The following is a 20633-nucleotide window of genomic DNA, read 5'->3' on the forward strand; positions in this document are numbered from 1 at the left end:
GTTAAGCCACTTCTGAATCCTTGCTCTCCAGTGGCATCTTACTCTTGTGTGGTGGCTGTCTAATGTTAAGGTAAGGAATGGAGGAGCTCAGTGGAGATGACAGCCTTCTCTGGATGCCTGCCTGACATCTCATCACTGTGTGTTAGACCAGGAACTTCTCTAAGGCAGAGAGCAGCAAGTGTGTTGAGTGAGCTGCCAGGGCCCTGTTGCAGAAAGGCCAACCCCAGTGCTGTGGAGGCTGTGAGTGGGTGTCCTCAACTGGGGCCCTGGCCTGCCTTTTACCAAGTGCCCTTGGCCCTTAGCCTTGTGGAGCTGACAGAGGAGATCCTGAAGCTGCTGATGGAGCTAGTCTTCCGCCTGGTGTGCAGTGGGGAGCTCAGCCTGGCCAGAGTACTCCGGAAGAACATTCTAGACAAGGTGGACCAGAAGAAGCTGCTCAGGTGTGCCCATTCCGACCAGCCTCTGGCAGCCAGGGGTGTTGCAGCCAGGTGAGGAGCCAGTATCTCAGCCAGCTTCACACTATAGGTCAGAGCTAAGCCCAGCAGCTGCCTTTCCCACAGGCCTGTGATCAGGTGCCTCAGGGACAGACCCTGGGCACCCATAGCTGGGCCTCTCTCCGTAGTCCATGTGGAGCAAGGAATTCCGTGTTGCCAGAAAAACAAATGGGGCTGCATAGACAGGAGATAACTATGCTGGGCTTTGGTCAGCTCTGGGCTTCCGCAACACTAATTTGTACCATCCTGACTTCCTCCTATAAGCCTGGGAAGACTCTTTCCTGCTCTTTGCCCGGCTGGTGGGGGTGTGTCGGGTGTGAGGAGCAGAGGAAGGAGGCTGTTACCCTGAGTGCAGCCCTGTGGCCCAGAAGGGCCCGTTGGAGCTAAAGCCTGCAGCCTTGTGCCAACCATGCTTCTCATGCTCTGTTCCAGACCAGGAACCTTGCATGATTTCCACAGCCACGAGATAGCCGAGCAGCTGACACTGCTGGATGCCGAGCTTTTCTATAAAATAGAGGTATGACTGAGTGGCCCCGCAAGGGAGGGTACTGGCTCTCTGCCTGGAAGCTGCTGCTATGGAGAGACCCACACCCAGACCCAGGCACACCAGAGACTGCAGTACTGTCTGTTATGTTTCCACACAGATTCCTGAAGTTTTGCTTTGGGCCAAAGAGCAGAATGAGGAGAAGAGCCCCAATCTGACTCAGTTCACAGAGCACTTCAACAACATGTCCTACTGGTGAGATGGAACCACAGCACTTTCTCGGGTGGTATGGGTGGGACAGTCGAGGCTTCCTTGGCAGAGAGGTCGAGTGGTCAGTCAGTCCTTGGTATTTACAGAGTCTGTAGGCACTATCCTTGAACTGGGGCCAGCAGAGAGAAGGCAGACCTGGCGCAGGTGGCACCAAAGGCTCTGCAGTGCAGGGAAGAGTGCCAGGATCAATTAGTAATGTCTGCCCTGGCTGACTGACTGCAAGGGTACCCTTTCATCGTTGTTGCTCATTGCCTCCACAGTTCCCATTAGCTCACCTGGTTGCTTGATAGAGACCAGCTGCTTAGCAAAGGAGTGGATTGTTCAGGCTTTGATTTGTACCTGAATTCTTTTTTGGGGGGGGGAGGGGGGAGGATGTCTCTCTGCATAGTCCTAGCTGCCCTTGAACTCAGAGATCCGCCTGCCTCTGCCCCGCAGGTGCTGAGATTAAAGGTATGCATCACCACCTAGCTTGTGTCTGAATTCTTAAGGCAGAATGGAGGTCAGCAGTGTGTCTATCACCTGGTCACTTTGCCGTTTGAAGATTAAACCAGGTGCCTCTACCTCCTCCTGCACTGACCCTGCCCGACATGCCTGCTGTGGCCCTAGGGAAAGGTCTCGTTGCGTCTGTGTTCTTGGCATGGAAGCACCGCCTTCAGTGGTAGCCACCACTCCAGTTTGAGTGTTCTGGCTTCTGGGGCAGATAGGCACTACTTACCTTTTGGAGCCATGGTTTCTGACATGTCCCTGACATGGGGCTAGGAGAGGTGATTAGAGCATAGCACCTTGTCCCAAGCAACACTACAGTGGCCTTATAAACAACAGGAGACCGAGGCCGCCCTGAGGTCAACAGAAGACCGAGGCCGCCCTGAGGTCAACAGAAGAATGTAAAGCTCGCCTTGGCTTTCAGCCTCGGTTGCTGCTAAGGTTCTGAGTTTCCATCCCCTGTAGACTGACAAAGTAGTTTCTACTCTGTCAGCTGGTTTCTGAGCCAGCAGCAAGGCCCCATGATGCCTTTCTCTGCTGAAAAGATGCTTCAATCCCCAAGCCTCCTCGGCAGAAGGAGAACTGTCTGGACCCCTTAAACACAGTGCACACCCTGAGATCAAGGACCAGGCTTGTGCTTGGGCTTTGGGCTCCTGGTGGGTAAGAACTTGTGACAACTGGCACAGGGTTCACACCAGGGCCACTGAGCCTATGGAGGATGGTCAGCTCAGCTGTTGCTTATCTGGCCCTTTCCTGCAGGGTGCGGTCCATCATCATGCTGCAGGAGAAGGCCCAGGACCGGGAGAGGCTGCTCCTGAAGTTCATCAAGATCATGAAGGTAACTGACTCAATGCCCAGAGCTTTCCCAGTCTACCTGGGGAGGCTAGAGCCCCAGCCCTATGCTATCCCTACCCCTCCCCTCACCACCGCCTCTCCTCACAGCACCTGCGCAAGCTCAACAATTTCAACTCGTACCTGGCCATCCTCTCAGCACTAGACTCAGCCCCCATCCGCAGACTGGAGTGGCAGCGGCAGACCTCAGAGGTAGGTGGTGGGAAGTCTGGGCAGGACCAGGTAAGGATCCCCATCTGGCCACTCACTTCTGTATGACCAAGACTTCTGCCTCTCCCACTTTAGATTCCAGTGCCTGCTCTTTCCAGTCAGCAAATCCAAGGGCTTTCGTGGTTGGTTGTGGGGTTATCACCTGTCCCCTGTGCCTGGGTCTCAGCTTCACCTATAGAGTCCATTCTTTAGCCTGTTCATCCAAAGTGGCTGCTCTGGGCTCAGCACTGCATTGGGCCTGCTGGGGGGCAGTCAGCAAACTGAGGCTAGATGAAAGGACAAGTGAGCTCCTGAGAAGGGCCTCTCTGAGGACATGGGCTCATACCACCCACAGAGCATTGCACACAGGCCTGAGACCCTACCACAGAGGTTAGCTGTCACCATTAGCAGGCATCCATAGGGCCTGAGTCTGGCATGTTGTGGGCATCAGGACATATCACTAACTCACCCCTCTCCTGCAGGGCCTGGCTGAGTACTGCACATTGATTGACAGCTCATCCTCCTTCCGAGCCTACCGGGCTGCCCTTTCAGAGGTGGAACCCCCATGTATCCCATACCTGTGAGTTGTCTCCCACCCTCAGTTATTCAGTCACCATGCCTGACAATGCAGACAGCTTGGGTCCCTCTGTCAGTTTTACTGGGTTTTTTTGTTTTCATCTTCTAATACATATTTTGTGTGTGTGTGTGTATGGTGTGTGTACAGTAGCTCACAGACGTCACAAGAGAGAATGGGATTTCCTAGAACTGGAATTAGTAGTAGTTATGAGTGGCCATGTGCGTGTTGTGAACCCAAGTCTCCTGCAAAGGCAGTAAGCGCTCTCAGCCTCTGAGCCAACACCAGTCCCCAGCTTTGACTTTAGTCTATTTGATTGCTCAGTTAACAGTTTGGCATTAGCAACCACACTCCTGTCTGACCCTGCATCCAGGTCAGCCTCACTGTCCTCCATAGCCGGGATTTACCAGTACTCCAGGCTTGTCAGTACTAAGCTCATTCTTAAGGGATCCACAAGGGTTTCTGACCCAGAGTAGAGAAAAGTTTCATGTGGGTTTGAAGAACACCTAAATGTGTGCCCTGGCTTGCTCTGGAGTTCAGCATAGGCCACAGTTGTCATCAGGTCCTGGTGACAAGGCCATCACATAGCTACCTTCTACTCTGTCCCCAATACATCAACTGCCTTCTGCCTTTGTCCACTCAGAGGTCTGATCCTGCAAGACCTGACCTTCGTTCATCTGGGAAACCCAGATTATATTGACGGGAAAGTAAACTTCTCCAAGCGGTGGCAACAGTTCAACATTTTGGACAGCATGCGGTGCTTCCAGCAGGCGTAAGTGCTCTCTGATTCCAGCCTGACTCCTCTCCAGGGAGGGGCATGACCCAGAGAGTCAGGAGCCTGCATCTGTGGGATGGAGTTTAGTCCCTGCTCCTAGGGTTTTACCAGGACAACATGGGGGAATCCACATAAAGGGTTCAACTCCTGGTCTGGTCCCTGGGCTAGGACCTGGCCAGCTTGTCCTCCAATTACAAGTCAGGAAACAGGTACTCCCCACGCCCCAAGCAGGAAGCTGTCAGTCCAGCCTCTCTGGCTCTAGGGCAGAAGGGGCAGGCTTTGACATCACCCTACTCAGGATGGTCTGCATGCACCATGTCCTGGATGGATCCTCTCAGGGAGCCACTGGGAAGCCAGGCTTCCCATGAGGCACTGCTGAAGCAGTGCTGGCTGGAGGCCCGAGCGCAGAGCAGGCTGCTCACACTCTGTTCTGGTACTGAGTGCTTTGGGTTACCTAAACCTGCAGCGTTAGGTAGCAGTGACCCTACCAGGCAGATGGCTGTGAGGACCCACCCTGTGAGAGGTTCTGGCCTGACTATTCAGCTAGCCTTGGACTCGCTGACTGTCCCTCTCCCACCAGGCACTATGAAATCCGGAGAAACGATGACATCATAAACTTCTTCAATGACTTCAGTGACCACCTAGCCGAGGAAGCCCTGTGGGAACTCTCTCTGAAGATCAAGCCTAGGAACATAACAAGGCGAAAGACAGACCGCGAAGAGAAAACCTAGGAACAGGCTGGCTGTGAGAACGCTCAAGCAGCCAGGAGAGGACCTGGGCTGTCCCAGCCTCAGCCTGTCCATGGCCTGGCTGTGTGGCAGCACCTGAGTCTGCTGGCCGGTTTCCTGCCTCCTTCCCTATGGCGAAAGTCCCAGGGTTCACAATGAGCTGGCTGGCAGGCCTCAGGACTGGCTTGTGTACTGGTGGCCCCTGGTCTGGTTTTGTTTTCTGTTTTCTGTCAGTGCTCCGCCCTGTTCCCTACTGTCCCCTCCAACTGGGGAGCAGAAGAAACCTGAGCAGCAGACCAGGGGAATGGCGGGCTTCACTCCTCCCAAGGCTGACCTGGCCTTCTTAAGTGGCAGATAAGTAGAGGCCCCAGGACCCTTGGGTAGACTGCCCTCCAGGGAACCTGGAGCCAGGGGAGATATGGCTGGGAGATGGAAGAAGGCCAGGAGATAGAAAAGGGCCATGGCAGGCATCTTTTGCTGTCCACTTCCTGCCTTTTAAACATGGAAGGTGAGGCATGTCAACCTGGCCCAGAAAGTATGATGGGTGATAGGCAAGAGCCACAGAGCTGACACTTCTCACAGCACTGCCCAGCCCTGTCCTGCCGTGCACGGCCCAAGGCTCACCTACCGGGCAGACAGCAGCAGCACCCTCTGGCCTGTTGCACCACCACTGGTCCAGCCCCAGCCCACATCAACGGTACTCTGGGGATCAGGAAAAGGAGGCAGAAAGGAGAGTTCATGCTGAGCTAGGGCCAAGGCTGCGCTTCGGACTGGCTCAGAGAGTGAGGATCTTTAGTGACCTAGGGAGAGGCAAGCAGCCCCTCCGTGCTTGCTGTGTGCCTTAAATGCCGTCTCCTGTCCCTTCCAGGCCTATGGGCTTCCTTCCTACTTTGCCCCACCCCTGGCAGCCAGCAGGTTCCTAGTCCCTTTTTGCTCCCTGGGAATGTCTATTGTTCTCAAGAAATCTAAGCAGGCCTAGGATGTGAGGGCCTCCAGAGGCCTCCTGATTCCAGATAGGTGGCAGAGCCACCCCTGCTGCTGAGGTTGACAATCTGATCAGGGCTCAGGGTTAGGATTTCCCTGGCCATGGCTCCGTGGCCACACTGTGGGCTAATGGGCAGAATCCAGAGGTGCTGCTGGCCCTGCACCATACCTCCAGTTAGCTCTGCATGGACAAGCACCCTTTTCTTCTGGTCATGGGGCTTGGTCAAACGGATACCAGGATCTCTGTGCTTCCTCAGCCAGTCAGCAGAGCAGAAGAAAAGACAGCAACAGCTGCTGACCAGGTACTAATTTGAAACAACTGTCACTCTAAACCCTCCTGGGTTGTTTTTGTTTTTTTTTTGTTTTTGGGTTTTTTTTTTTAAGCAGCTTTTATCAAATAAGAACTGTGGGCCCCTCTTCTGTTTATTTGTGCTGTAAATAGAGTGAGGACATCTGTTAACAGCCCCTTGGCCGGCTCCCTCTGGCAGCAGCCGGTACTGGATTGTATAAGGAGCGTGTGTGGAGTCAGGCTTGTGAGCAGTCGTGTGGGTCTTTGGTTTGTTCCTCTTTTACAGGTCCTTTCATTTCAGTCTTTGTTACTACTTCCTGTCCTTCACCAGCTCTAAGTGCTGCTGTGTGCAAGTAGGGACACTTCACATGGGGTCCTTCCTCCCAGCTCTGTAGAGGCCCCTGCAGCCTCCCTGTGTAGCACAGGCCAACATGAGGCCTAGCCTACTGGTGCTGCAGCCAACAGAGCGGGTCTGTGGTCTATGTCTACTGGTTCCCAGGCATGAGCTGGGCAGAAAGGAGGGCTCCCCTTCTAGACCCAGAATCGCCAGGCCCTCCTACAATCCTGGGAGCCTTAGGCAGACTAAGTCAAGGGCCAGGGCAACTCTGGAGTTTCCTTGTGGGGATATCGAAGTGCGATGTGTGGGTTTAACTTATTAGCCAGCAGGCTTCCCCAGTCACCTGCCTCTGGCTGCGGCTGAGCCCAGTGTTCACGCAGCCTGGCTTCCACATGTCTGTTTCTTAGGGGTGAGGTCTGGGAGAGCTGTGAAGATCAGTCTTTGTAGACACACTAAGCAGCATGGATAATTCGGTTCCCAGCAGAGGCCAGTACCTGTGGGTATGGTCTAACCAAGGCTAGGGCAAGCAAACACCACATCTGGCTGACCGTTAAGCCAAGACACCTGCTCCATGCCTCCCAGTGTGGCCCTGTAATATAACCCCCCCCCCCACTAACCTGTCTGACAGTGCATCTTCCTACAGACAGAGCAGGCGCGCAACTTTTATATGAAAGAAAAATAAACAGACAAAAGCCCGTCTGATGCCACGTCTGTGTCCAGGCTTTCTGTGTCATGCTTCATCGGGCCAGTCCCTGCTGCTTGTGATCTAGGTGAAAGGGAGGGGTAGGTGGGACCTGAGGGCTCTGTAGGCATTGGGAACCCATGTGCAGGAGAGAACTGACTCCTGCAAGTGGTTCTCTGATGGCCACACACAGGAAGAATAGAAGTAAATACACAAGCACTAAGCACTATGCACACCCAAGAGTCGTGCCACCCTGCCCTGTGAGAGGGGCATCCAGGGTACATTAAAGCACCAGGCTTTAAAACATCTGCCTTCATGGTTCTTCTGAGGATCATTCATTCCCGTGTCTTTCCAAATACACTGAGGAAGACCAAGTGGTTTTCAGACCCTAAGGATGAAGTACCACGCCCAGGTCACAGCCAGCACCTGACTCTAAAGAGATGAAGTCAGAGGGCTAGAGAGATGGCTCAGCAGCTAAGAGCACTGGCTGCTCTTGCAGGAGACCTGGGTTCAATTCCTAGCACCTACGATTTGTAACTCCAGTTCCAGGGGATCTGATGCCACCTTCTCTTTCAGCACCAGGCATGCAAGTAGTGCACAGGCATGAAGACAAAGCACTCATACACAAAATCTAAAAAAAAAAAATGAAGTCTGAGCCAGGCTTAGTTGGTGTGTACACCTTTAATCCCAGCACTTGGGAGGCAGGAGCAGGTAGATCTTTGTGATCTCTGGACCAGGGATGCTGGGGACATAGACCTTCCTTGTCTCAAAAAAAAAAAAAAAGGATTCAAGTCAATATAGTTACCATAACAGTACAATTCATTTTACAACTTAATGAGTTGATACATGAAAACCACTTCCAAAATCTGTTATTTTTTTGTAATGCTTAAGAAACTAGGACTACAGCAACTGATAAATTTTTTTACAAAAGTGAAAAACTGAGAGTCATCCTTCTGGGATCAAAAGGCAGCTGAGCACCCACACTAATGCTGAGTGTTGCAGTGTGTGCAGTTCTAGCCAGTGCAGCAAAACACACACACACACACACACAAAAAAAAAAAAAAAAAAAAAAAAAAAAAAAACACATTAAACACACTGAAAAGGAAAACAGCAAAATATATGGATTACAGCATCATGTGACCAGGAACTTCAGCAGATGTGTCAAACTACATTGGCTTTAAAAGGAGAGAAAACAGAAATGGCTTTAGTTCTAATAGCAGTGAAGAAACATGGATGCGATGAATCTGCTAGATTCCACACAGGAAACCATCAAGCACGCAGATGCTATAAAAGAACCAGATATAAAGGCTGAGCATGTAGCTCAGTGGTAAGGTGCTTGCCTAGTATATGTGAGGTCCTAGGTTCAATCCCCAGTACTACAGCACATGCAAACAAAACAAAAACTATATTCATAAAATCCCAGTCTGTATTCCCTCTGCTCCCATGAGGGTGCTCCCCTACCCACCCACTCCCCCTCACTTCCCTAGCATTCCCCTACTCTGGGGCATCGAGCCTCCACAGGACCAAGGGCCTCCCCTCCCACTAATGCCAAATAAGGCAATCCTCTGCTACAAAGACGCATCTGGAGTCATGAATCCTTCCATGTATACTCTGGTTGGTGGTTTAGTCCCTGGGAGCTCTGGAAGGTCTGTTTAGTTGATATGTTGTTAGGGGGTTGCAAACCCCTTCAGCTCCTTCAGTCCTTTCTCTAACTTCCATTGGGGTCCCCATGCTGCAAAAGTATCCACATCTGTATTATTCAGGCTTTGGTAGAGCCTCTCAGGGGACAGCTATACTAGGCTCCTGTCAGGCAGCACTTCTTGGCATCAGCAATAGTATCTAGGTTTGGTGTCTCCAGACAGGATGAGTCCCTAGGTAGGGCAGTCTCTAGATGGCCTTCAATCTCTGCTCCTCTTTGTCCCGCATTTCCTGTGAGATTAGGTGTGTCAGAACTCCTGGGGGGTGGTCAAGCTGTCTCTGAGTGTGATTGGGGTGTGGAGGGATGTACAGGGTCCACTCCCAGGCAAACAATTTTTCCTAACATGTCTCAAAGATTGCCTGAGCTCCCCTCACAGCACCCAGCAGCGGTGCTTAGAGCACATCACAAGTGAGCCATTCAAGCCTCTGGGCTCTATGAGCAGTATTTCCCATTTCCAACTTAAAAATGGTTACAGTTAATTTTTGTCCATGTATTTTGTATCCAGTCACTTTACTAAGTTGTCCTCTGATTTTTGTATTTATTCATTTGTTTGTTTTTGTTTTTCATGGTATCCTAGCTGCAGAATCATCTCTTCTGGCTTTCTTTTCCTTTAACACATTATTTGTTTTGAGCATGTGTATATGGATGGGCAGGTATGCACATGCCTCGGTGTCCTGTGGCGCTCAGGGGACAACTTTGAGGAGTTGGCTCTCTCCTTCCACCATGCAGGTTCTGGAGGTTCATCAAACTTGTGGCAAGTGCCTTTGCCTGATGAACCATCCCCCTCTTTTTTTTTTTAAATAAATCTTTTTTTTAATGTCTATTTATTTCATGTATGTGGGTACACTGTCGCTGTCTTCAGACACACCAGAAGAGGGCGTCAGATCTCTTTTTATGGATGGTTGTAAGCCACCATGTGGTTGCTGGGATTTGAACTCAGGACCTTGGGAAGAGCAGTCAGTGCTCTTACCCCCTGAGCCATCTCTCCAGCCCAAACCATCCCTCTCTTATCTGATGAATATTCATACACAGTGCTGAGCCATCCCCCTTTTATCTGATGAATATTCATACACAGTGCAGAGCCCTTCCCCACTTTAGCTAGTGACTAGTTGTTGTGGACAGCACTGCCTTCCATCTCTGCTTCCCATACTCCAGATCCTACTTCTTGGTTTTCAAATCAGCTGCAACTTCACAACAGCATGAGTGGCAGATACTGCAGCATTCGTGGTGAGATCCTGGTGCCAGCACTCTTGACAGTATTGGTAATCACCAGCCAAGGTGTCCTGAAGTCCAGGGGAGGCAAGAAGTTCATTAATCATGCAGAGAGAGCTTCAGGCTGCCATCACTGGCCCCGTAGCAGTTCATTGCAATTCCCAGGGGGGCTCACACCTCCAAAAGGGTGACTTTGTTTGTTTGTTTGTTTGTGACAGGGTTTCTCTGTGTAGCATTGGCTGTCCTAGAACTAGCTCTTTAGACAGGCTGGCCTAGAACTCACAGAGATCTGCTTGCCTCTGCCTCCCCGAGTGCTGGGATTAAAGGCATGCACCATCACTGCCCTGCTCATAGTGATTTATTTAAAAGGCATGTGAGAATGGTGTAGTTGGCTTGTGGGTGCTATGAGGCACTTTTGAGGCATCTACCAGGCCTCCAAAATCTTTTCCTCCTCTTTATAGTTGTCATGTATTTTAAAGGTCAAGTTCCAGAACAGCTCTGTGTCCTACTGACTTCCTTATTCCATCTCTGTCCCTAAACGAGGTTCTAGGGATGTCTCTAGGGCAGCGGGGGCTGTGGCTGCGGTCAGCAGGGCCTGAAGGAAAGGCCAGCCTGCATGGGAACTGTCTGCTTTACAATCCTTCCTGGTGCCCTTCTCACAGATGGGACCCCTGTGACTACAGTCTGTCTCACAGGCAGCTGGACTTGACCCCAGGGCATATGAAAACAGCTGTGCTCTGTAAATGTCTCATACTGTCTCCGGTGGCCCGGCCTGAGCACTCCCCAGTCAAAACAGTCTTCTAACTGTTAACCCAGCTAGTCCTTGCTTATTTTTGAAAGTCATATAGCCCAGACTTGCCTTCAGCTTCAGTGTAGCCAAGGGTGACCTTGAATTTCTGTTCCTTCTCCTCAAGGTTTGGGAGTACAGGTGTGTACCACTACACCCCATCTTCGTAATGCTGAGAATGGAGTGCAGGCACCAACACATCTGCAACTCCTTGGCTCACCTATTTGCAGCCGTGACTGTAAAGACAGAATGAGCAGGACGCTAGGGCAGGGAGAGACAGAAACCAAAAGCCTCAGACAGGTGGCCAACAGCAGTAAAGAGAAAAGAGAGACGTTTGTAAAAAAAAAAAAAAAATGGTTCTTGTGAAATGAGGCATCCCTGTGTCCTGAAGCTCAAATGTGAGAACAGCAGACATCAGCCTGCTCGGAGAAGGGTAGATGATCCAGCTGGGACTCAGCAGCACGCAGAGATGGAAGACAGAAAGCTGTGTCTTGAAGTAGTGGCAAGAAGCTCTGCCACTTTTTGTTGACTGGCATAGTAGTCCTGGCCTCTCTCAATATGGGCAAGGGCAGGGACTCGCAGGAAGAATGCACACTGACTGCAGCCAGATCCTGAGCCGGGCTGGAGGTAGCCATGTCTTTCCACAGACTCTGAAGACACTGAGGGCTTTAGTCTTCTGTGTTCTCAAGGAGTAAAGGTGAAGGCAGACATCCCAGGAAGACTTCCAGGCTATGTGGGCCTGTGTCCCTCAGATTAGGATCCTACCCGAGGCCTCATGGACAGGGCTTCTGAGCCCACCTCCCCTTTTCCCTGTGTGAGTGACAGCTGGCTACTACAGTGGGGACCAGGGTCCACAGAAAGGGCACAGCCTAGCCTGCAAGTCCTGGGCCTCAGGGAAGGTAGAGGGCCACCACCACATAGATGACCCAGCTGGTAGACACGAAGACCCCGAAGAGCAGGCTGAAGAGCACAAGCGAGCGGGCCTTCTGTGAGGCTTCCTCTGCCTGAGCCAGGTCACCCCGGCCCAGGGCTGCTCGAGTCTGTAATGAGATAGGCCAGGGTGGGATGTGCCAATAATGATCCCCCTCGACTCCCCAAAACCCCACCAACACACCTAAAAGGTTAGGCCCAGGCCACAGGCCAGAAACTGACTTTCTGAGAATGGTGGGAACCAAAGCTTATAGAGGTGCGGCAGTAATGGCAGAGGTCCCTCTCGAATGAGGAATGCGCTCAAGCTGGGCTCATGCCACCTTGCAACAGCCCTCAAATCTCATTGTACCCCACTGTGCAGAGGATGAAAGCTCAGCAGACTTAAGGGACCTTCCTGGGCCACAGCTGATGGTAAAGCCAAAATCCACTGTCCTGCCTCTGAGCTGCTTGCTTCCCTCAGTTCTGACTAGTAATGACCTGGGCCTGAGACCTCCCAATACTTCCCAGCAAGGCCAGGCTGTTACTTATAAGCATGTGCACGCATATGTGTGCACGCACACACACACACACACACACACACACACACGTAGGCTTGCCTTCTGTCAGTCAGAACGTCATGGCACCTTCATCAGTGAGTCCAATGGGCCAAACCCAGCATGGACAGTAATGAGGGAATCAAGGAGAAGATGGGAGGAGGGGAGCTAGTGAGGTAGAGGGTGGATGGAGATGAACAGTTATACAAACAAGTGAATGAACAGGGAGCAAGCAGGTGAGTAGAGACCGGAGGGTGAGTAAGCAAAGAGGATGATGAATTAATAGATGATGGATGGGTGAAGGGTGGGTAGCTAAATTGATGGAGTGATGTGTCTTAGCAGAAGGGAGGGTAGAAAGATGGATTGACATATGAATACATGCACAATAGCAAGATAGAGTCATGGGCAGGCAGATGGTCACTAGACAGCTGGGCAGTTGAGGCAGCCAGATGGATATGCAGACTAAAGGATGCTGAAATACCCCGCTACAGGGATGGACAACCTTGGGCCTCATCCATCACTTATACATCTTTTTGTTTTAGAAATTGCCATAACAGATCCTGAGTAGTGAGGTCACAGGTAAGAAAGGGGAGGAAAACAGACAAGAAAGGCCAGGCTCCAACAAGGCTCATTCCTGGGTCCTGCCTGGCTGCTGGCTGCCAGCTGCGGAGTGGGACCCCTACAAGTCCCTACAGGGTCAGAGGTTGTGTCTTATGGCTGTGTCCCTCGGGGTCACCTACCTCGTGGGAGTAGACAATGGCAATCAGCCCTGTGATCAGGCAACAGAACAGGGTCACCAGCACGGACTCTGTCATGAAGTCCTTGGGCAGAGGCCTGTGCTCCACTTGCATGGGAGCAGGCCCACCAGCCATGGGGCCGCCATACTGTGGGGTAGAACCACTTAATGTGAAGACCCAGGGAAAGTCACGCCGACCCATTTCCCCTCCTCACACCCACCCATACTGAAGGAGTCCTTCCATCGCTGGCTACCAAATGTCTTATCAGCCAGGGATAGTGAAGGTTCGGAGTCTTCACGGGCAACCTCCCCTCCCCACCCCTACCCCACCCCCGCCTACTTTCATTTCATCAGCAGGGTGGGCTTGGCTGCACTGTGACTCTGGAGACTCGCCAGCCTCTGAGAGGCCTCTGCTAAGGTTAAAGCTGGGCCACCTAGTACTAGCACTTTAGAGTTGGAGGCAGGGGGCTGGTGAGATGGCTCAGCAAGTAAGAGCACCGACTACTCATGAGTTCAAACCCCAGCAACTACATGGTGGCTCACAACCACCCATAATGAAATCTGACGCCCTCTTCTGGTGGTCTGAATACAGTGTACTTATGTATAATAATAAATAAATCTTTAAAAAAAAAAAAAAGAGTCGGAGGCAACAGAATCAGTTCTCAACTACATAATGAGTTCCAGGCCAGCCTGAGCTATATGAGACTTTGTCTTTAACTTTATAATAATAATAATAATAATAATTATTATTATCATCATTATTATTATTATTTATTTTCGCCTCATGTCCACCCCCTTGGGGCCTTCGCCACTGATGCCACCTTTCCTCTTACCATCAAACAAACCCCATCCTTCTCAGAACACTTTACTTGGCCACCCTGCAGCCTGTGCCCTGCCCAGTAAGTAGCCTTCCTTCCTGGGCAGCTCCTATTGGTCCTTGGGAACCCTGTTCCTTATCTCCTCTTCATGCCATGGGGCGTTGTGCTCACCGTGGGGAAAGGGAAGGAGGCTCCACCAGGGGGTGGGAAGAGCGGGCCTGGGGTTGGCGGGTAGAGGGCGGCGGGTCCCGGCGCGGGCTGGAACAGCACGGGCACTTGCGGGAAGGGCGGGTAGAGCAGCGCCACTGCCTTGGGGTCCGGCGGCGCGTAGGGTGGAGGCTCGCCCACGAAGCCGATGGGTGGCACAGTACCACCAGTGGCCTTGAGCCCGGGCCCTGCCTCGGCAGATGCAGACGCCGGTTCTGGGTCCCCTCCGGCCGGCTCGCTGCTTTCTGAGGCCTCGGCCCGATCCTCCTCCGGCCCCGTGTCTTCTTCCAGCAGCTGCGGGCGGCGCGGGAGCTGCGGGAGCGATGGTTGCGCGGTGCTGCGCTGGATCTCGGCGGCTGGGGGGTCCTCCCGGCCTGCGGAGCTGTCGCCCCCCTTAGCGTCGGGACCTAGGGAGAAAGGCAGGTCTGGGAGTCAGAGCCGGATTCATTGGATTCGTTGGTGCTGTGCCTGCTGTGCAACCATGAAAACCTGAGTTCAATCCTGCAACAAAATCGTGGCAAAAGTTTGCCGTCCGAGTGGAGGAGACAGGCGGGTCCCCGGGGTTTACTGGCCAGCCACCTTAACCTAATGAGAGACTCCTCAAAAAACACAATAGCCAACTCCAGAAGGATAATTTCTGAGGCTGACCTATGGCTACCCCTCTCAGGAAGAAAATTAGAAAATTAAAGACAAAAAAAAAGTTTACAATGGAAATTTTTATGCTGTGTTTTAACCACACATTTAAAAAAATGTATGCATTTTAAGTGCATGAGTGTATCATGCACATCATATGCATGCAGTGCCTATGGGGGCCAAAGGAAGGTGATAGATTCTGTGATGAGCTGCCATGTGCGTGTTGAGAATTGAACCCAGGTTCTCTGCAAGAGCAACCAGTGCACTTAACCCCTGAGCCATCTCTCCAGCCCTGGCCAACCTTTTTTTTTTTCTTTTTTTTTTCTTTTTTTCTTTTTTTAAGATTTATTCATTTATTATATGTAAGTACACTGTAGCTGTCTTCAGATATCCCAGAAGAGGGCATCAGATCTCATTACAGATGGTTGTGAGCCACCATGTGGTTGCTAGGAACTGAACTCAGGACCTTTGGAAGAAAAGGTCAGTGCTCTTAACCGCTGAGCCATCTAGCCAGGCCCCCCTGGCCACCCTTTTTAAAAAGCTTGCCTCTCCAGCTGATTATACAAAAGTCCTCTGAGTCACTGAAAGTGAGAAGAGAGGGGTTAAGTCCCTCACCCCCTGCTCCCTCCCGGTCCTGAGCCCCAGGCTTGGCCACAGGAGGGATGTGGGGCAGAACTGGGGCAAACCAGTCTGTACTGCTGAGCCCAGGGTAAAGGAAAGGTCTTGCAGGAAGAACGGAGGGAAATTCTGAACTCCATGAGCACTGCACCTGAGCTGGGCCATCGTTGATCTCTTTGCCTTTGGCTGTCTCTGGTCCTGGAGGGGCATAAGTCCTGAACAATCTGGGATGCTTTGAGGCTCTAGAATCAATCCCCACCCCAACCCCCAGACACCCAGGACTGGATGCAGCCCTGAGCACCAGGTGCAGGGGGAAGACCCACACAAATACAGGAAGCTGAGAAAGGAGCCATTAGGCCGGGGAGGGGGTGCGGGGGGGTGAGGAAGCAATACTGAAGTGAACCAGCGGCAAGTAGGTGCCAGAACCGACCAGGCTCAGTAAGGCTGGGACATCACCCCAGCCGGGGAATTACAGAGAAACAACATTAACAGCCTGGCACCCAGGGTGCAACCTTGAATAATCTGCAGTGTGTGTGAGCATTCTTCAAGAGAAAAGACCAACAAACCTGCAGTCCCAGCACTTGGGAAACTGAGGCAGAAGGATTGCTGCAAGTTCAAGACCAGTCCAGGCTACAGCTTGAGACCTTATCTCAAAGGCAAGAAGGCCAGGTGGGCGGCTCCGGGAAGTAAAGGAGCTGCTGTGGATCTGCGGCCTGAGTTCAATCCCCAGAACCCACACTGCAGAAGGCCAGAAAAGACCTACAAGCTGTAGTCATCTGACCTGCACTGTGCACCACAGCATTCCAGCGCTTGCACGAGAACACCTGAATACACACACACACACACACACACACACACACACACAGAGGAGGAGGAAAAAGACCAATAAAAATAAAGCTAGGTGGTGACAGCGGTCATGCACACCTTTAATCCCAGTACTCGGGAGGCAGAAGCAGACAGATCTCTGTGAGTTCAAGGTCAGCCTGGTCTACAGAGCAAGCGCCAGGACAGCCAGGCAGGGATACATAGAGAAACTCTTCTCTCAAAAAACAAAAAACAAAACAAACAAACAAACAAAATTAACACTTGCTAGCTCTGATACTCAGACACTGTAATTATAAGAAAAAAGCATCTATTATAACTATGTTCCACAAGATAAAAAGAAGCACAGTTGAAATAAACTCAGCAGAAAAAAAAGGAAAAAGAATCAAGTCACAATTTTAAACTAAATTTAAAATATCTGAATTTATTTCTTGATTTATTGAGACAAGTTTTTACTATGTAGCCCCAGCTGACATGGAACTCACTATGTAGACCAGGCTAGCCTCAAACTCATAGAGATCAGCATGTGTGATGAGGGCCTGAGAAGCATCTGATATTTAAAATGAGATCACAACACATTTTAACTATGTATCCTTTGACACATTGTATTGAACAATACCTCAGAGTTAAAACATTAAAGAGAAGGTGTTAAAGGCTGAGATACAGCTTAATGATAGCTTGCCTGGCATTCGTGGGATCCTGGGTTCAATACTCAATACAGAAGAGAGTTGGGGGGGAGAGGGCAAGAAAAGGTGGGAGAAAGGAAGGTTCTCTGTTTTTTGTTTTTTGATTTTTAAATATCACCTACACAGGGCTGCTAGGCATGGGAATGACTGTGGGTAAGAGTATTTGCTAGGGCTGGAGAGATGGCTCAGCAGGTAAGAGCACTGACTGCACTTCCAAAGGTCCTGAGTTCAATTCCCAGCAACCACATGGTGGCTCACAACCATCTGTAATGAAGCCCTCTTCTGGTGTGCCTGAAGACAGCTACAGTGTATTCATATAAAAAAAAAAATCAAAGAGTATTTGCTAAAGAGCATGAGGTCCCAATCCACAGCTATGTACCAGACACATCAATGCTGTAGGGGATGGAGACAGGAAGATGGTTTCAATTTTTTGAGCCCTGGGCTGGGTGAGAAAGGCCCTCTCAAGGGAATAAGGCAGAAAATGCTAAACACACCTAGAGTTCCCTTCTGCCCTTCTGTGTCCACAGAGGAGCCACTAGTTCACACATTTGCATATACAGAGAGAGATGGGCGGACTGACGGGCACATACACACACACACATCACTGGCACGTTGGAGTGCCTCTCCTCTGTTGTGGGGAAATCCTTCCACCACCACTACCTATAGATACAGGCTGACCACTGTATAGATAATGGCAATCACAGTGTTACAAAAATGACAAGCAGGTGCCCAGGCTTGGACTCAGGGCTTAAGGGGCGCCCTTACTTAGACCAGAGTACCAGGGAAGGAGCCCGTCCTTCTAAAACCCTGTCACAGAAACGCCAGGCCCCTGCCCCAGTTATCATAACAAAAACCGCAGTTTCCCTGGATCCTGCCTACGCAAATACCGGGCCTGATGGCACCTAGATAGGGGCCTCTGAGTAAATAAATCCTCTGGCTGCACCGGGCTCTGTGGCCTCGGGTTCTCGAGTTCTCGACACCCGAGCCTGAGGTGATAGTCCAGCTGAGACGGGAGGGGAGGGGGCTGCTCCAAGGCCCGGAGTGTTCTAGAAGTGGGTGGGACAGAGGGGAATTCTATTAGTCGCCCCAGCACCCTCTGCGGCGCGTGCAGGGAGTGTGAGGGGCACCCAGGGCATCCGATCACTACTGTGCACAGGTCCTGGCCCCTTAAGCCTGGGAGTCTCTAGAAACAACGTTTTTTGCCCCACCCCCATTCCCACCAACCCCCTCCCCCGGGAGTCTGCTGCTCCGATGTGGGTTTAATGGGGTCCTACAATGGAGCATCCACGCCAACCTACCCAGCCCGCAGTCTCTGACTGAGAGGTCTCTCCCAACCTCTGCCTCCTTGCTGGGTCGCCCTGCTTGGGGGACCTCAGCCTGGTGGGGGGGGGGGGGGGGGGTGGCAGAGGGGATAGTTAACAAAGCCAACAAACATTGGACGCAGCAAGGAGAGTCCGAGAGGGAAATGCAGAGCCACCTGCTGCTGCCAGGACACCTGCTGTCCACCTGAGGCCCGTCCTTCCCCAGCAGCCTCTTGGCGCCCCCGGTGTCCCCCGGCCCCATAGCACTTGTCCGCACCCTCAGTCTCTGCTCTGTGTTCCCTGTACCCTGCGCCCCTCACCTGCCTCCATGGCCCGATCAACGTGGGTGCACGCACGGACTTCGCTGCTCAGGACCTGGAGCCTGGGTCCGCCCCAACCCGGTGGACGACGCCGGCTCGGGTTTCCTGGTGCCCGCCGCACGGCAGGTTAATAATTGGCCGCCTTGTTTGTCCACGGCTGAGTCAACACGTCACTCCCTCACTCCCTGGCGCTAGAACCTACCAGGAGTCCTCCTGGCTTGGGATAGTTAGAGCTGCAGAGGACCCCGAGGGCAGGGTTTGCACGGTGGAGCCTTCATCGATCCCTTTGCGGAGTTTCCTCGGCCTGGGTGTTGAGGAGGGGAGCCATCAAGAGAATGGAACAGGCAGGAAGCACGGGCAATTCCCATGTGGATGGTAGATCCAGGAGAGAAAGACCATAGGGAGAGGTGGAGACCTGGCCTACCTGGAAAGAGAAGTAGAATGTACCTGTGACCCAAAGGCGGAATAGTGTAGCTAGGTGGTTTGTTTTTTGTTGTTGTTGTTGTTTTGTTTTTTTGTTTTTGTTTTGTTTTGGTTTGGTTTGGTTTTGGTTTTTCGAGACAGTGTTTCTCTGTATAGCCCTGGCTGTCCTGGAACTCACTCTGTAGACCAGGCTGGCCTCGAACTCAGAAATCCGCCTGCCCCTGCCTCCCAAGTGCTGGGATTAAAGGCGTGCGCCACCACCGCCCTGCCGGTTTTTTTTTTTTTTTTTTTTTTTTTCTCGTCAGCTTCTCACCCCCTGTCCCAGAGAAACCAGGAGTGTAAAGGTGAGATTTAGAACACCAGTCCCGCACCGGCTGTGAGATTCCTGGAGGGAGCCCTACACTCAAATCCCGGGAGCGACAACCCATACAAGACACGGATTTGATGCAATCTACAAGAGGCTTTTTATTCCAGCTAGCTGGGGCGAGACTCATATCCCTCCCAGGGGTAGAGGAGTCTGGCCCCGAGCAAGGTCTTAGGCAGCTTTTTATTCCTGTGCAGTTGCTGGGGCAAAAGGGAAGACTGGGGTAAGAGGAAGGTACAGCATGCTGGCTCTTGCTAGGGTCCAGGGGCTGGCTAGCCACCTGGCAATTGTTTTGGGCCAGGTTGTTTCTGGGTTCTCAGGCCAGGTCGTCTTTGTTCTCTTGTTTCTGGGTTCTTGGGAACTGGCCTCCCATTGTTTTTAGTTTTCTGGAAGCCGGTCTCCCACTGAGTTTAACTAACAGCTAAATTCTCATAGTACAGTTTGAAAACTTAATCTTACACGGCCAGCCGCGCCCTGCCCTGCCACTGAGATACACCAGGCCAAAGAATCTACCTAAAAATACCACACTCACAAGGCCACTCTTTGTATAGTCACAGTTGAGCTCTCAGACAAGGAGGAAGATGCCTAGGAACTGAACTGGGGGGAGGGGGTTGGTAACAGAGGAGGAGGGGCCTACTGACCAGCCTTGGTCAGGGCTGAGTCTCAAATTGGCTTTCACCAGGCCTTGAAGCTTGGGTCGATGAGGCAGTGACATGGGATGAGGAGAGGTGGCTTACAGGATTTATAAAGAAGACGACTCTGACTCAGCGGAGCTTCTGGATAGGGAAATGAACTCTTCCCACCAGCTGAGTGCGTAGGTCAAGGGTAGCTCATCCATGTGATCCAGAAGTCCCTAAACTAAAAAGCACGTATTAAAAACAAAAGGGAGGCTGGGCAGTGGTGGCGCATGCCTTTAATCCCAGCACTTGGGAGGCAGAGGTAGGCGGATTTCTGAGTTCGAGGCCAGCCTGGTCTACAGAGTGAGTTCCAGGATAGGCAGGGCCATACAGAGAAACCCTGTCTCGAAAAAAAAACAACAAAAACCAAAAAAAAAAAAAAAAAAAAAGGGAGGAGCTGGAGAGATGAGATGGCTCAGAGGTTAAGAGTGCTTGCTGCACCTACAGAAGATCTTGAGTTTGGACCCAGCACCCACAAGTGGGCAGCTCACAATGGACTGTAACTTCAGATCCAGGGATCTGCCACTCTCTTTTGTCCTCTAAAGACACTGCACTCACGTGCTCATACACAACTACATGGTTTTAGTTACTTTTCTATTGCTCTAAACAGACACCATGACAGAAGCAACTTTATAGAAGACTCTATTGGTCTGAGGTTTACAGGAAAGAGAGACTACCAGAACTTAGAGGAGACCAAAGGATGAAGCTTTAATGAGGTACAAACTG

At 51.6% G+C, this 20633-nt stretch overlaps 2 protein-coding genes across 13 annotated transcripts in view; one reads left to right on the forward strand and one right to left on the reverse strand.

Annotated features, from left to right (window-relative positions):
• Rapgef1 (Rap guanine nucleotide exchange factor 1) overlaps positions 1-7166 on the forward strand; it is a 123297-nt gene extending 116131 nt beyond the window's left edge. For all 12 annotated transcript variants that reach the window (XM_031369587.1, XM_031369596.1, XM_031369592.1 and 9 more), the window contains 8 exons: positions 303-488; positions 927-1011; positions 1139-1233; positions 2491-2569; positions 2674-2775; positions 3255-3352; positions 3990-4118; positions 4702-7166. In XM_031369587.1, the coding sequence (XP_031225447.1) occupies positions 303-488; positions 927-1011; positions 1139-1233; positions 2491-2569; positions 2674-2775; positions 3255-3352; positions 3990-4118; positions 4702-4852 (925 nt within the window). In that variant the 3' untranslated portion in view covers positions 4853-7166. The remainder of the gene's footprint in view (positions 1-302; positions 489-926; positions 1012-1138; positions 1234-2490; positions 2570-2673; positions 2776-3254; positions 3353-3989; positions 4119-4701) is intronic.
• A 4368-nt stretch (positions 7167-11534) lies between these two features.
• Positions 11535-18667, reverse strand: Prrt1b (proline rich transmembrane protein 1B; the record flags this gene model as incomplete). Its single annotated transcript, XM_031373187.1, has 4 exons — positions 11535-11879; positions 13043-13186; positions 14028-14470; positions 18646-18667. Coding segments are annotated over 4 exons (759 nt in total), but the record flags the coding sequence as incomplete, so codon positions are not given.
• Between the last annotated feature and the right edge of the window lie 1966 nt (positions 18668-20633).

Source organism: Mastomys coucha, unplaced genomic scaffold, assembly GCF_008632895.1.
Source record: "Mastomys coucha isolate ucsf_1 unplaced genomic scaffold, UCSF_Mcou_1 pScaffold15, whole genome shotgun sequence".
Taxonomy (NCBI): Eukaryota; Metazoa; Chordata; class Mammalia; order Rodentia; family Muridae; genus Mastomys; species Mastomys coucha.